At 34.5% G+C, this 17752-nt stretch overlaps 1 protein-coding gene across 5 annotated transcripts in view; it reads left to right on the top strand.

Moving 5' to 3' along the window:
* Positions 1-17752, top strand: part of SETD2 (SET domain containing 2, histone lysine methyltransferase) — a 100071-nt gene that overhangs the window by 38151 nt on the left and 44168 nt on the right. For 3 of the 5 annotated variants that reach the window (XM_039837580.1, XM_039837579.1, XM_039837578.1), the window contains exons 9-12: positions 339-465; positions 7022-7156; positions 7991-8110; positions 8989-9651. In XM_039837580.1, the coding sequence (XP_039693514.1) occupies positions 339-465; positions 7022-7156; positions 7991-8110; positions 8989-9651 (1045 nt within the window). Of the gene's footprint in view, positions 1-338; positions 466-7021; positions 7157-7990; positions 8111-8988; positions 9652-12357; positions 12526-12666; positions 12968-17752 lie in introns of those variants that run through there. The other 2 variants (XM_039837581.1, XM_039837582.1) reach the window with 2 other exon arrangements.

Below are 17752 nucleotides of genomic sequence, written 5' to 3'. Positions count from 1 at the left end.
AAGCAATTAAACTATTTAAGTAATTTAGTTCTTAGCCCAAATATGTATATGATCTCTTATTTTCATATATTAGTAGGTAGTCTTATACAATGGAGAAATTACTCATTAACTTCTTGGCTACTTTTGTCTACTAGTAAAAGAAAATTGGGAAAAGAATGAATATTTTTTCGGAGCAATTTTCATGCGTTTGCATTAGATATTATCAGGTTTGTTGGAGTCTCAAATTAATTGTTTTTATTTAGGCTAGACTAACTCATCTCTTGTAATTATTATATTGTCGACATTTTTTTACAGTTTACTTTCACATAACCGACATCTTTCCTATGCTTCTTGAACAGAAAAGAAGCTCAGAAATGTTTCTGTGGGTCAGCCAATTGCCGTGGTTACCTGGGAGGAGAGAATAGAGTCAGCATCAGAGCAGCAGGAGGGAAAATGAAGAAGGAACGATCTCGTAAGAAGGATTCAGTAAGTGTTCCTTTCTCCTTTCAACTTTCACCATATACATTTTACAAAGGGAGGTAGCTTTTCCAATTGAAGTTTGAAAAGTCAAAATTTCAACCAGAGAAATTCAGGATCAGATGAAATAATCATAGAAAAGAGGGATGGATGGTTGCTATTTTTATTTCACGTTCATAGACAAATAACTATTAGAATTGGGTACTGAGAACTATTGAAGTCTTCTTGAAAACACATGGGCTAATAGTTTTTCAGAGCCTGTAAAACTCCTAATCCTAAGTACAAATAAAATGTTTATTTGTTAGCTCACTTAAGTCTGATCTATATTTCTAATCTTTTAATATTGGGTTTGTCTTTTGTTTGGAACTTTAAAGTCTGCAAGTGTTCTTAAAATCTACGAAAACCCTCCTTGGAAAATAAAGTGTTTTGAGAGGTAACAGACAACCCAAGAGTGAGAAAGGAACAGTTGCAGATGGTCTTTTTATTATATATATTAAAAGAGTAGTTAATAGCCTTTTTTCTACCCCAGCTCACCCAGGTTACTACTGGAGCAGGAGGTATCTTTCTACTAAAGGGACTCTTAACTGGGACTAGGACTTTGTGTTGTTTTTAAAAATTCCCCCTCCCTTTTTCTGAGGATCCCTTTTTCAGAGCATTGTTTCTCAGCCTCATAACCACCTGGCAGAGTCCATAATGAAAATGTACATTTCTGGGCCTGTTCCAAGACCTGTGAATTAGTTGAGGGCTAGAAGAAGGAGCTAGGGGGATATGGGTGTTAGTCAGTATATCCCTCTGTGATTCTTTTGCAGTTAGCTCATTACCGGGACCATTACTGTTAAGAATTATAAATGGCATCAATCTTACTGTTTAGATGAGGAGCTAGAAAACATAATAGGGGAAGGAGATAAAAGTATAATGGTTACAAGGTGGTCAGTAAGCCCAAATTAATTAGAGAGAATTAATTATGGAGAATGTGAATTCTCTAAGAAGACATAGCAAAAAGTATTGGAAAGGGCCATTTAAAAATCCAAAAAAGGACCCCGTAAAGGGCCATTTAAAAAATGCAGAAAGGAGAGTTTATAACAAATACCCATATTTCTACTGCCCAAGATGAACAGATGCTCTTTAGAGTATTGTGTTAGTGTAGCTGTGTGCCAAGCACTAAGCACTTGACACATTAACTCATTTAATTCTCAAACCCTTAAATAAGGTACAAGGATTTTCCCTGTTTTACAGATGAGAACACAAAGGCACAGAGAGCTTACAGGTCGTGCATAAGTGATGGAAATGAACTAGTCTAGCTCTTATCTTTACTTTTAACCATTGTTTTGCACTGCAGTCAAACAGAGAGGGAGAGCAGTCCCATCCCCTCCCAACTCTGAGAAAAAGATGGTCGTAACAGCCAGTGTTTCTGCTTTTTAAAATATATTGAGTTGTTTTGTGTAGAGTTTTAGGAGTGTTTTAGAAACGATATAATACATATGAATATATCTACAATTTGTTTTTTATTCTTATTTTAAAATTCGATCCATGTCGATACATACATATATTTTTTAACGGCTGTAAAGTCTTTCATCATATAACAGTTTATCTACTTATGTTCCTACTAATGGACACTTGTGTTTTTGGCTTTCTGGTCTTAATGTCAACAGTTAATATCTTTGCACAGTCTCTTCCACACGTTTCTAAGGTGTATACCTGAAAGTGGAGTCACTGGGTCATAGCCTATTATTAGCCTTCTTGACTTCATTATTACAGGAAGTTTTTCTTTAAACTTCATTAAGATTGCTTTTATTTTTAATTCTTACTTCATATAATTGATAGTTTACCGGAATAGCCAGAAAATAGCTATTAAACATATTGACCTAATATGTTTAATCTCCATAAAAACTTACCTTTGGCTATTTCTTGTTTTCAAAACTTAAAGAATAAACACATTTAAAAAAAAACTACATTATTGGTAGGAGTGTCCTTGTATGATGGTTTCTTAGGCAGTATTATACCTCTATCATACCAATACCCAATGTCTTTCTACTTTCCTGTTAAGATTAAAGAACAAACTCAAAGAACCAAGGTGTAGGTGTTCTTGTTTTTAGTTTGCTTGTTTTTTATTCTAGTATTCATTAATTCAATATCAATATCGTCCTTTGTATTGTAGACTGAATTAGTTGTAACATGAATCTGGTCATTTAGTGGGCTGAAGTCATGCTCTAGATGAGAAGTTATTTTGGAATAGGAATGTTTTGGATGAAACTTTGCCCAGATGGAGGAATGATCCAGAATGAAGAGGGTAACTCTAGTTTTACTTGGATTGTCTCCTGCTGAAATCTCCTTCTAGATTCTGAGTTCTGATCAGGTTCAGTTGAGTAGAATCAGAAAAGTAGCACCTCTTGAATTCCCAAGAGGAAGTCTTAGGACTTCTTTTAGGTAGAGGATTTGATGGAGAAGACAAGATAGCAGCAGTTTAAAATACAGTTTTGCATCTTTTAACTATTAATAAGGATATGTTAATGACACTGCAGTGTGTGTCTCCATATTAGCTCTTGATTGGCAAACATTTTTTATTTCTCACTCTTATGATTGATTACATCTTTGTACAACTTATGTTAAAACTATAAGCTCTTCTGAGACAGGTAATTGTTGTCTTTGGGTATGTCACAAATTAAACTAGGTACTTTAAATACTTAGTTGATAGAGGTATAGTAAATCCCTAAATTTATCTGCTGCTATTTGTAATTTGTAGATTGTAAGTATTGTAGTTTGGAAGTACAAACAGGAAATAGTCTGAAACTTTCCTTGGTCTCTTCAGTTTGTGAAACAAATTAGTGACAACTAATTTACAGAAGAAAAAAGGTGGAAAGCCACAAAAAGGAAATATTTGCATTCAATACATAACGAACATTTAAAACTATCAGATGTCATTTATATACCAGATTAATAAAAATTAAGTCTGGTAATGCATCAGAACAACAGGAGATCTCGTATGCTACTAGTTGTATAAATGGATACAACCACTTTTAAAAACACTTTGGCATATTTACTAATGGTGAATGTACATATACTATATGAACCAGCACTTACACTCCTGGGTGTATAACCAGAGAGAAACTAGTTACAGTGTGCATCAGGAGTCACAGCAGCACTGCTTATGTTAGAAAAAGCAGAAACAACTCAGTATCTGCTAACGTTAGAATGGATAAATTATAATGTAATCATATTGTGAAAACTAGTCATGAAAATGAAAGAACTATGGCTGCATGCAACAATATGAATGACTCTTAAAATCTAAGGTTGAATGAAAAAGTATGACCCAAGATTTTGTCCAGTATGATTTCATTTCCATAAAGATTAAAATTAGAAAAAATTAAATTACAACACTTAAGGATTTCTAAAAAGTAGCAAATCTATTTTTTTAATTCAGAACTATTTCTTAAAAAGTTAGGACATGTTCTCTCTAAAGCAGAGAAGAGGCGTTACAACAAGAGGCACACGGAGCACTTTAGGAATACTGGCATTGTTCTATTTTTTTTTAACTTGAGTGTTGGTTGCATGAATGTTGCTCATGTTTGTTTATTAATCTGTTTATTTACTAATTGTTTATATACTTTATAATATATTTTATCAGGAAATATTAAAAAAGAATAAAATTTTGGACTGATTTAGTACTTAACAATAAAATTTTAAGTGCTGTACAATTGTGTGTAAATGTACATATAAATTTTCAATTATCAATAATTTATGAAAATAAATCCTAATTTTTATACTTTTATGTTAACTTTTTGTTACCTCGAATATGTTTTGGTTGTGGTGACCCATAAATGAAAAATAAATACTTTTAGTAAGTGTAAATTAGTAAAAGCAATCAAACTCAGTTGTTCTGTGCTCTCCCCTACTGCCCTCCTCCCCGCCCCATAGTCTAAAAGTTATTAATTCCACAATTGATTGTCAACTTGAGTATCCAGAATTATGGAAGCTGCATCATATCACCATTGCGACTGGCATGCTCAACTTTATATATATATCAATATAACCATTAAATTTATAATCACACAAGAAATGTTCAAAAGTTGTTCATCTTTTGTATTTTGTTTGCAAAATTTTGTTATTCGGTTTCTGCATTTTTACTGTTTATTTCCTTAAGATAAGAATGCTACTTTTTTATATTGTACAGTGCATTATATTTAGTGTTATTTATTTAATAAATGTTTACTGAATACATTAATGTGACAACTCAGTTTTGTCTCTAAGTTTTCAGAGTTAGGAAATCATTATTACATGCCTAATTATGAAAGGAAAATAATCCCATCTCTAACCTTTCACCCATTTAAATATTTGTATCTCAAAACTGTTGAAAGGAAGATTGTGGCTGTTACATTTAGTGAGGAAAGTGGAATTTTAAAGCCTTTGGTGTTTCTTATTCTACGCTTCTAGAATTTGAGATAGAGGACAGTATACATTTAGGATATGCAAGGAAAAAAACATCTTTCAGGAAATTGTCCTGGCTTTTCTTTTCATGTATTTAATCTGTTCAAAAATTAAGAAATAATACTGGAAATAAAAAGAATGAGTCTTAAATATATATTTAGAAGGAAAAAAATAAACTTACATATCTTCACCTTCTTGCAGGCAGCATTTTATATTTCCTCACTAATTTTTGTTCTTTAACATAATGTGAGTTTTAGGGTATACTATGAAATAGAAATGCCTTGCCTAAAATTATAGTAAGTGTGATGGTAATAGCCAATTAAGTAACAGAAAATTTAAGACTTTTTTTTAATTTCCTTTTCTATAATTTATTATCAGCTCATTCTAAACTTTTATCATTTCATGCCAGGTTGATTTAATGCTAACTTATATCTCTTCTTCAGTCTCTATCTTGTCTAGATTTCATTGTTATTGCCGTACTTATTTTTCTCAAATTCCATTTTGATTTGATCGCATCACTCCCTTGTTCGGGATTCAGTAATAGAGCTCTCTTGCTTAGTCACATCAAATCCAGATTCTTTTATATTACATCTGAGATCTTCTAATCTAATACCAGCCTGCCTTTTGATAAAATTTTTCTCACTCCAGCCAACCTGAGCTATGCACTATCATAATTTCCTATTTTCTCTTGTTCAAGCTTTTTCCTCTACTTCGTTCACTCTCTCCCTTCTCTTTATCTTACCTGTTTCTAATTCTTCTGTGAATTTATTTTTGGTGACATTTCTCATTCTAATCACTCCCTTCCTTTTTAGGCCTCTTAGAGTTTTAACATTAACATTTACAATTAATACTTCATTGTTTGTTTTTATATGAATTGATTTTATCTTCGCAATAGTAAGTTCTGTGAAGGCATCCTTATATATTTTAAAACTGCAACAACACAGCTGGAAAACAATCTTTGGTAGGTTGACTTTTTTTGTTGTTTCTATTATATAAATATAATATTTGTAACATCCAAAGACTATATGTAAGTTACAATGCATAATTATAAAATAACCTGTTGTGACCACTTCTCTGCTTCCTTCTCCCTGCTTATCCCCTAGAGCAGCGGTCCCAACCTTTTTGGCACCAGGGACCGGTGCTCCGGTGAAAATCTAATGCCTGATGATCTGAGGTGGAGCTGAGGTGGTGATGCTAGCGCTGGGGAGCTGCAGCAAACACAGATGAAGCTTCACTCTCTGGCCCACTGCTCACCTCTACATCTGGGTTCCTAAAGGGCTGTGGCCCGGGGGTTGGGGATCCTTGCCCTAGAGGTTACCACTGTTTGGATTTTGTGTCTTACGTCCCTTGCTTTTTAAAAATAAAAAATTTCAGATATGTATCTATAAAAAATTTGGTTTTGAGGTGCATAAAAACAGATTTGTGCAGCGTATAATCTTCTGGAACTTGCTTTTTTCACATAACATATTTGTATGATTGATGAATGTTGTTGCATTTGGCTGCATTGTATTACTTTCACTGTGGTATAATAATCCATTGTGTGAACGTGCCAGTTTATTTAACCTGGCCACAGACATTTGGGTCGTTGGCAGTTTTTTACTATTATGAATGGTTGTTCAGTGAGCATTCTTAAGATTCTCTGAATTCACATGTGCAGGTGTGTAGTTGCTAGGCATAGGAGATACAAATATTTATTTTTCAAGTTAATGCTGTATTTTTTTCTGATACACTTTTCACCTAATATAATTTGTTCTTTGTCTCCCATAGGGCAGATTTTTTTTGTTGTTGTTTTGGTTCATTGCAATGTCTTTGGCGCCTAGAATTATACATGACATATAATAAGTACTTGGTAAATATTTGATGAGTGAATGAAATGCTTTTCAAATTGATCATACCAATTTATACTTTCATCAACAGTATATAAAAGTTATTTTTGATCTATGTCTTTACCTAGACTTGATATTATCAGACTTAAAAATTTTTTCCCAATCTAGTGAGTATAACATGGTTTCTCATTGTGGTCTTAATTGCATTTTCTTTATTACTGGTGAGGTTGAGCATCTTTTCATGTTGCTTGATTCTTAGATTAGTGTGGTTTTGCTGTTGTTTTATAACCAGATATTTTTCTTTGCTGTGGTAGGTGGATGGAGAGCTAGAAGCTCTGATGGAGAACGGTGAGGGTCTCTCTGATAAAAATCAGGTGCTCAGCTTATCCCGGCTAATGGTTAGAATTGAAACTTTGGAGCAGAAACTTACCTGTCTTGAGCTCATACAGGTGAACACTTTGATATTAATTCATTTTTCTTTTTCTGAATTTGAGGTAGAACATTTAAACTGCAATCCAGAATGATGAATGGCGAAGGTATAACTCTGATGAGGAGAATTACTCTTGTTTTTAAAATGGATATGTGAGTTCTACGTGACTTTGAAAGCTTGTACTTTTAAAAAGGGCTTAAGAGTTCAGCATCATTTAATCTATTAGATCTTGTTTGCTTTCTCTCTTAAGTCAAAGAACATGGTGGTATTTTTTTGTGTAACAATTCATGACACTTGATAATTTCCCCCCCTTTGATTATTAGCATGCCAAAGCCATTTTTACCACAGGATCTCAAAGCAAGAAATTTTAACAGTCTCATTTACTCCAGTTTATTAATTATGCCACATGAATTTGGTAAATAAAAAATGGATGATTAAAAAAAATCTAAAAGGTAAAAAGCCTTTTGAACAAGCATCCGAAAGGAGGATAGAAAATTATTTAAACAGTAATGTATATAGTTTTTAGCTTTTTCAGTAAAAATGGTGAAAGTAATTTTTTTCTTAGTTCTTTGGAATTGAATTTCGTTGTAAATGATATTAATATTTACATAATTTTCTACTTTAGTAAAGTCTAGTTCGACATTTTAGGTACAAAAAAGATTCTCTTACTTTAAAGCATTCATTAGTTATGTAGTTCTAGTTGAGTTAATCAAAATAGTTTCTAGGATTTTTGGAATGTAAATGAACTCCTTTGTCCTCTTTGTGGGCCCTCTTTAACACTCTCATCTGGTATTCTTCTCCCCACCCCCATCCCCCTAAAATACTCTGCATCCTACTTCCCTTCCCCTGGAAGAACACCCACTCACAGTCTTGCCTGAAGTCCTTTCTGGAACGTCATGGACTGTCTTTGTTGTGGATCTGGATGGCAGAGCTAGGTGAAGGCCGGGAAAGTAACCAGAAACTTCAGGAAGAGGTCAGTTCACATTCAACTTGCTTGTTTCTTAAAACCACTGTGCCGATTGCTTAGATTGATGGCATTATCAGAGAAAATGAATTTAGCACTACATTTACCACTGGTATTATATCATTTTATCATTCTAATATCATTGCAGTAACTATAACCTTTACATACACCTCGCTCATAGCGTGTTTGGGCCATGGCTTTCTTTATAGTATCCTTTTAAGGTTGGTATTACATAATTGGGAACTGTAAGAGCAAGATGTAATATCCTTGTTAGGTGAAAGATTCAGTTTGTTGCTAAAACCGTAGTTTAAAAGATAGCAAACCATATGAAACTTTAATTCTGGGGTTCTAAAAACTTAGTGAGGAGCTGAATTCTGGATGACAAGAGTAATAATATTTTGAGACGTAAATGTTTTAAAAGATCTAAGTAAATGTTCATTGACAGCATTGTTAGTGGAGTTATGGTATATATTGTTGCATAGTTCCCAAGCCTGTATCACAGTCACTTGGGAAACTTTTTAGAAAAAGATAAGCAAGGTGAGGTCTAGCAGTGTTTATATATTTTTAAAAATCTACCCAGATTCGAGAACTACTAGTGGAGAGTAATAATATTAATCAGTCCTATTTGATGTGCATAGTCACCTCTTGCACATTTTATTCTTGCTGGTCAGTCTTATTAAAACAGTTTCCTTCTTTTCTATAGGAAAATAATATTGAAACATTTAAATCCTTCTGTGGTTACAGAGACTTAGATCTTAACTTAATAAGACAGTAAAAAATTAAAAAAACCCACTGCTCCTGCAGAAATGATCTGACTCCCATCCAGAGGTTTGAAAATTCACTATACAAAGTGATATGACTTTTTTTTTTTTATTGTGTTTAATCAGATTATAAAGACTTTGGAACACTTGCCCATTCCTACTAAAAATATGTTGGAGGAAAGCAAAGTACTTCCAATTATTCAACGTTGGTCTCAGACCAAGACTGCTGTCCCTCAGTTGAGTGAAGGAGATGGGTATTCTAGTGAGAATACATCACGTGCTCACACACCTCTCAACACACCTGATCCTTCCACCAAGCTGAGCACAGAAGCTGACATAGACACCCCCAAGAAGCTCATGTTTCGCAGACTTAAAATTATAAGTGAAAATAGCATGGACAGTGCGATATCTGATGCTACCAGTGAGCTAGAAGGCAAAGATGGCAAAGAGGACCTTGACCAGTTAGAAGGTGTCCCTGTGGAAGAAGAAGAAGAGTTACAACCACAACAGCTCCTCACACAACAGCTGTCTGAACCTAAAGTTGATAGTGAAATGGCCATGGAGGCCAGTAAGCTACCCACATCTGAACCAGAGGCTGACACCGAAATAGAGCCTAAAGAGAGCAATGGCACAAAACTAGAAGAACACATTGCTGAGGAAACACCATCCCAAGATGAAGAGGAGGGTGTATCTGATGTGGAGAGTGAAAGGAGCCAGGAACAGCCAGATAAAACAGTAGATATAAGTGATTTGGCCACCAAGCTCCTGGACAGTTGGAAAGACCTAAAGGTAAGAAAGCATTTTTGTTCCTTTTAACCTGAGTTACTCAGGTTTAGAGTTCCACAAACCTAAAAGCGAATTATCTACTCTTCCAGTTGTACATGTATTTTTGAAAATTGGAATACTATTGTCAGCTAATTATAAATGTCTCAAACATCTTTTAAACCTTGGCAAGAGATATACCAGCCAAACTAATATACAAATGTCCCCCCTTTCCTCATTTAGAAAAGTGAATCACAGCAGGAAATTCAGTCATTAAAGAGCTTTTTACATTGAAAACAAAAGCAAAAATCCTTTGAGTAACAAACATGATACCATGTTTGAAAATTCTATGTAAGAAAAAAACAAATGTTTAAATTAATCAGAAACTAATTTATCGGATTAACTAGAAATTAATTAAAATAAAAAATTGGAAAATCAAGGTAATTTAGCTTCTCATCAGAAATGATTTAACATAAATTTCCATTCCAGTAAAACAACTTTTATGGAGCTAGTTGGTATTCAGTTTCATTATAGTTTCTGAAATAGACCTGCCTTTAAATAAACGCCTATTTCTTTGAACAAAAGATGCTATCTAGAGGAAAAACAGAAAGGTCTGGAACCTTACACCTAATGCATACATAATCTCTTGTTAAAGAATGGAGCAAGATGTACAGGGTTTGCTTTGCAGAAAACCCAGTTTGGCTCTTGGATAAACACAGAAGTGAATAACAGGATGAGCCTAGGAGAGATGTGGTACATTTCTATTGTACGTGATCTGGATCTGGGATCCAGGTGTTGAGGATCCTGTGGGAACAGCTTACATTTCTAGCTTCCATTTTTCTGTTCCTCCTTTCTTCTGCCAGAGGTGAAGCAACCTGAATAAACCAGCAATACAGATTTATTTGCAGCAAGATGGATACCTGAATCCTCTCTGTCCCCAGTTATGACTACAAAGCTCACCCATTAGATCCTGCGCTTTGACCCATGTGGAACTGGCCTTACACTGATCAAAACGAGTAGTTGGTTGTTTGTGCACTGTGCTTATTTTCGGCATTCGCAATTTGCTATGTTGAGACCCTTCTTTAAGTGTGGTGTGGTTTCAGCTCATTTACCTATTTGAGCTCTTACTCATGCTACTTTTTCATCACTTACAGTTCAGCATAAACTCAGCCTGACTAAGCCGTATGAAATCTGACCTTTTTATAAATCTAAAAGGAAGGATTCATAGTAAATCTGCTTATGATACAACATGTGAACTACAGGAACTGGAATTGCAATTAATTAAAAGAGATGCTGGGACAGTTACTTGGGTGGACCTTTATTTAAGGCCTATTTTGTGAGGGTACAAGAGTCCCTGGAAGAAGTCCCTCATGTGCGGAGACTGCTAGCAGAGCCTGTACTACGGCTGGCTCAGTAAGGAAGGTGGACGGTGGAAATGGAGACAAGTACACAGATGGACATAGTACAGGCCTTATAGACGTAGTATTATATAGAGAATGGGGTTGTAGTTCACCTTTGCCTGAGAAGTCTCTGGTCGATAATGATAATAAAAAGAAGACATAATCATCATAATTTCTTAAAAACCTGTCTCTTCTTAAAATCTGAAAAAGTTAAATATTTTTGCTTCTCTATATGGTAGTTTTTTTTTATTTTTTTTTTTATTGTAATTGTAATATGAATTACTCTCTAGGATATCCTTAACCCAGTTATATATATATATAACTGGTAATTTAAACTCACATTCTAAACATACATTTTTTGAGTCCTATAAAATTATTTCTCCCCCTGCTTGTTATGCTCCCCACTCCTATCTGAAAGATAAAGGCAGTTGCATAGTACTATGTAGCTTGATGATCCTCTTGATTTGAGGTTTAAAATTTTATTCATACTTAAAATATATCCTTCTTAATCTTTATACTTTGGGTTTATCCCGATTCTTAGCATTAAGAAAACCATTAAATAAAATCCTCTTTCTTCAAACTTTAGTTTGCTCTGGAATCATTACCCATCTAGAAGTGCATTACTGAGAAATGTTTTTATTTGACTGAACTGTGATGTTGTGTTATACATTGGTGTTGGGGTTCTTAATTCATTTATCATTCTTTAACATTTACCATGGTTTTAATGTCAAAACTATGATTACGGTTGTCCTTAAAAAAAGAAAGAAAAACAAAAATTTTAGCATCTAACAAGAAGTCTGAAATCAGGAACCCAAAATTTGAAAGTTTTAGAGCAACACATTAACTTGATGTGATTACTATATATATCCATGCTAGCCCGGCATTGAAAGAGTTAACTACTTCTGTCTGACTTCCACCTATGTGTTCAAGTAGCCATAGGCAGAAAAGAAAATGTCTAATTCAGCCAATCTTTATTAAGCACCTGTTGCCAAGCACTATGTTCGTTGCTGATGTTAATTTCAAGATCATACTAAAAAGCATTTATCTCAGATTGTGGTTATGTTAGCCACTCCGAGCTTCCCTGACCTTCTGAGGCTACTTTAACATTGCTGGACAAGTGTTCCGCTTGGCCTTTCTGCACACTGGATGGAGTGAAGAACTGAAAGAGGTTGCTTCAGATTTCTTAATCTTGATTTTGCTGTGAAGGCAGACTATAGGGATCATCAATAAATGAAAGAGGGCGGGAGGGAAGGGAATGAAGCTTCATGAATTACTCTTTGTCCTCCCAGATCTGATGATGATCCCTCTTGTAACTTGAACCATTTCCATCTAGCTTCTCAGGGCAGCAAGGAGCTTGTTAACATCACCAGCTGACCATGTGTCTCCTTTTCTCAACTCCATTTTCAACTTCGTGCTGAAGAGAAACAAGAACCTAGCGTGCATTCTGTGAAGAAACAGGAAGATGGTTGGGAAGTTGGATGATGCATGAAAAATATAATAGGTGAAAAGAGGACAGAGGTGGTTAACTCACTGGCGCCGGCGTTATTTTGGTGCGTCCATTGCCGACAATGGATGTCGTTCCGGGAAAATCCCGACTCCTGGCGAGAAAGGATTAAGTGAGCTACTTTTTCTATACCTCTATACACAGGACCACTGCCTTGGCTCCACAAGGCTTATACATTCTGACTCCTAAAGTAGACCTCACCAAGAACCATCACATTGCTACACATGAACATGTCTTCACTTTCACAAGCAAATTGACAGCTACATTTTCAGCAGGGATATGTGCATATATTTCTCTTTTCAAAAGGAATTGTTGTACATCACTCCTCATGCTGAAAATGTACCCTAGACTTCACAGGGCAAAACAGCTGGTTATATGTGGTGATTAATTATAACCTTGACTGGAAAATCTTCATTCATTTGGATCATGAGAGAAGGAGGTAAGGTTCCTGTGAATTTGGCAGTTTTAGTTGCAATTAAACGCCCAAGAGACTGTGGTGGCTAGTGATTCCAGAGCCTGCCTTGTAAACACTTGTAAACGTCCTGTGCATCTATCTCTCCTTGGACTGAAGTCTGGGTAGTTACAGTTACACCTGAATTAGTTGATTTAAGGACAGCATTCTGTACATGTGATAAGTTGAACTCTTCTTAATGACCATTCTTATTCTTTTTCATCTTTATCTCAAGACATCTTTAGTTCAACAAAATATTATTTTCCTACAAAGTTAAGCATTAAACTCTCTACAGAAAGTTTAAATAAAACAGATACTCAAATGAAAAGTTCTGAGTCACTACTTAGAATTTGGGTCTGTAATTAATATTATATGTGAAATCTGCAGTGTAACATTTCAGAATGAAATTATGTGCCCTGGATTTCTGTAATTTCAAAATTCTTAGTAGATATTTTTCAGTATCCATAAAGATCAACATTACTTATCCTTTTCTTTAAAATTTAGAATTGTCCTTAACACTACGTTAGATACTACTACATTGAGATTTTTTAATAAGTATCTCACTTGATAAAAGGCAAACATGGCCTTAAACTTATTAGTAGTCCCTTTTATTATTGTAATACTTTCATATAACTTATGGATCAGCCAAATTTGCCCCATTGCCTGTTTTTGTAAATAACTGTTTTTTTTCTTTTGTCTTTTTTTTTTTAAACAAAGCCATGTTCATTTATTCATCTGTCTATGGCTGCTTTTGCACTGAAGTGGTAGAATTGAGTAGTTGCTTCAGAGACTGGAGGACCAATAAAGCCTAAAACATTTACTATCTTGTCCTTTACAGAAGGATGAGATCTAAATGATAAAGTGCAGAATCTGGCTGCTCTAAACATTTTGACACTTTATTCTTTTGGGCGAGCTCTTAATTCTATTTCCATAAAGATGTAATGATCATGTTTCTATAGCCCATGAATTTAGTTTTTTTAAAAAAGGCTTGACTTTGTTTAGGAAAAGTTACTTTATTTGAATGTAAGACTTATCTGAGAAGTGGGAGAGTATATACATCATAGAATTACTAGGCCAGAAGATACCTTTACGGAATACTGTTCTCGCTAGACCATGATCAAGTTAGTTGGAAGCTTAAGAGCATTTTTGAGTCTAGATAAGTTGGTATAATCTAGTTTTATATGTAACCATAATAAAAAAAAATATAGATTTTCCTTCTTAAATGTTTCTTTTATTTCTGATATAATTTCAGACTTAGAGGAAAACTACAGGAATACTCTTCTGTATATATTCTGTATCTAATACATATTTTAGTGACAAGTATAGAAAAAAATCAGTTTAAAATTCTTCTAAACCCTTCACTCAGTTTACCCAATTTAACATTTTACCACATTTGCCGTATCGTTTTTTCTTAAAGTTTTTAAAACTTTTTGAAAGAGTTAAGTTATAGATAAGACATATGCTACTCCTAGATATTTGAATAGTATTTCATAAAAACAAGAACATTCTCCTATATGTGACTTACAATATACATATCAAAATCAGCAAATTACAGTGACACAATACTATTATCAATGGACCTCATTCAAATTTTGCCAGTTGGGCATGTCATGTCCTCTAAAATGGCCCCCCCAAAAAAAAAATTCTTTTCCAGAATTTAATCAAATCAAAAGTTACATTGAGTTTTATCGCTTTAACATCCTTTAATCTGGAATAATTCCTCATCTTTTTTTGTCTTTTATAAACTTCGCATTTTTTAATATTTTTGAATTTTTTAGAATATTTCTCAATTTGGGCTTGTCTGAAGTTTTGTTTGGATTCAGGTTATACCTTTTTGGACAGGAATATTACAGTAATATTCTTCACATAATGTTGATTTGTCCCATTACTGGCATCGTCAATTTTGATGACATGGTTAAGATGGTGTCCATTAGGTTTCTCCAAAATGGTGTTACTGTTTTTCCTTTCATAATTAAAAAGTATGCCTGAATCACATAACAGTGATGGTTGCCAGGTGGTTATTTTCTAATTCATCATTTTTTTTCATTTCTGTGTGTTGTGGTTGGCATTCTTTTTTAAGCAAGAGCTTTTTCTGCTCTCCAGTTTAGCTCTTTATTCATTGATTTATATGGACTCTAGACGAAATCATTGCTAGTGGGCATTACTTGTAGGAGCTGTCATCATGCTGTAAAAAAAAAAATGTGTATTTCTTTATTATATGAATGAATGTGTGTACGCATAATGTACTTGACCTCTCTATCATTTCTCTTGCCTCTCTTTCTGTTAATCTGAGACAACACCCTCTTCTGAATCATTTGAGTTTTCTTCTGTCGCTTTTATTGATGTTCCTATTCTGTCTATTCCTTAAAAGGTGGTATTTCTTGGGGCACCTGAGATTTCTTTTGTCCTACATGTTAAACAGGCCACATCATCTAATCCTTGCCATTTTTAATTTAGGCTTTTGTCATTTCTTGCTTAGACTCTTGCAACATCCTCCTATTTGTCCTTCTTGCTCCCATTCTTCCCCCTTTTCATGTTATCCGTTATGATGCTACAGCATTATCTTTTAAAAAACTCAGATGTGATTAGCAGGAATCTCTGGTAGCATCACAAAGACTCTCATTACTTAAAGAGCAGTGCCTTTAGTATATGAGGAACTAAATAAGTACTTCTGTGTTAATCTAACCTTGCCCAACAGTTTCACTTACACACTTAGTGGTTGAGTCTTTGTATATGCTGTTCTCTTTGCTTAGAATATCCTTTTGTTTTAAAATCTTCCTTTATTTAAACTTACAGTTGCAGTTCATCCTTTATAGTGCTTTATCGTTTTCTGTATTTCTATACAGTGGTAGTAAACTTAACAGATTACTAAAATTACTTGCTTACGTGCTTGTTTCCTCTCACTGAACCATGAGATCTTTGAGGGCAAACTCCATTTCTTAATCTTTGTAGTAAGAGTTACTTTTATTACGGATCTTTATAATAATCGTTATAATAATTAATTAACTCTTAATAATAGTGAATGACTATGTGCCCCCTATAATCTGTGCTACATTTAGTAGCCAGAGTTATCTTTTGGAAATATTGATTTGTTCACGACAGTGTCTTATTTAAAACATTGAAATAGTTCCTCATTACACTATTAAAATTAATTTCATTTTTTCTTAATGAGGCTTACATGCCATGGCATAGTCTGGCTCTCATTTATTTATGCAATCTCACTGCAAGCCATTCTGGCCCACGGTGGGCCTGTGCTACTAATGTTCAAACTCACTCACTCCTGAAAACACTTTCTTTGGTTTATATGCCTCCTCCTTTCCCCAAGAAAGGCATTCCTGTTCCTCCAAGACAGAGTCTTCTGCTCTTTCTATATTCATAACATCCTTTCCAGTCATAGCAGATAACATTTCATAATTGTACATTGCGTGAAGGCAGAGACTGCTTCTGTCTTGGTCACTTGAGTCTCTGCAGGGGACTGTGAGAGCCTCGTATGTAATTTGGTACTTCATTTTAATAAACAAGTGAGGAAGGTCCATCTTTTTTATTGTTACCACACTGCTGCTTTGACCTGTAGTGTGTGCATTTTATTTGATAGGTGGTCAGAAAATATTTGAGTATCATGTAATCTTTACAGCCCTGTGAAGTAAGTTGTGGTGTTTTTATCTGTAAAATGGAAATATGAGTTCATGACTTAGCTTTTAAGTGACAGAGATAAAAATTGACTCAGGTTCTTCTAATTTAAATCCTATATTCTTTTCACTCCTTTTTCTGATCCAACAAATAGTGATTTCTATATCCTTGCAAGGTAATTCATGTAATTATGTGAATACTTTTCAGATTTCCTTTAATCTGCTTTTGATTTAAAAACTGTAATAAGTCCAAATTCATTCTGAAATCACAGAAACTACCATTATGGTGTTTTGTGCAAGTGTCTTTTTTTCCTTAATGCTGGAGAAATTTCAACCTGTGATCCATGATTGAATGTCAGGGGATTTTCAGAACCCCTGAAGTCATATGCTATGGAGTTTTCTGGGGCAAGGCTTCTCACACAGGGATGTGCATAAATATGAGTTGGGAAAGGAATGAACTGTGGTCGGAATAGTATTTTCTGGATGATTTGGACAACAAGAGGGTTCCTACTCTTAACTGCGGCGTTGGGTTGCCTAGTAGAATATGTAGCTTCAGTGAAGTCATTTGGAGGCCTGTGGTGATTTTTAAGTTATAATTAGAAAAATTATAGAGGAGGTAGTTAAATTTGAAAAGTGTAAAGAAAATTTTGGACTTAAAATTAATTTGCCTAGAAAACAAATCTGAAATTGGAAAAACATTTGATAATTATGACCTTGGTTATTATTCAGTGATTATTTGCCAGCATGAAAACACTTTTTTTGTACACATACTTACTACTGAGCTAGAGAGGCCTTGAAAACAGGGATTCATGTCAGCTGTTCACCTAATGCTTCAGTACTTAGTGTAAGCCCAGCACATTTTAGATGTATGTTGATTAAAACTGAGCCTTGCTAAGATAGATTCTTTGAACTAGAGTCAATATGGTAAGGCTAGAGAAGAAGAAATTTGAGGGTACAAGTTTAAACTGAATGGTAGTGAACTAGTAGGGCTTTTTAAGGTATGGCACTTGCTGAAGAGCAGCATTTAGAAGTTGCCTTGGGGTTCCCCAGGTTCCTTAGGCTTTTGCCTGCGACCTCACAGTCTCCAGCTGGTGGTCTTTACCATGAGTACCGTCAGAGCTCACAGAATTCTCTTGGTACTGTG

Source organism: Pteropus medius, unplaced genomic scaffold (assembly GCF_902729225.1).
Source record: "Pteropus medius unplaced genomic scaffold, Ma_sr-lr_union100, whole genome shotgun sequence".
NCBI classification, from domain to species: Eukaryota; Metazoa; Chordata; class Mammalia; order Chiroptera; family Pteropodidae; genus Pteropus; species Pteropus medius.
Note: the sequence above shows the minus strand (reverse complement) of the source record. Positions and strands in the feature narration are given on the sequence as shown.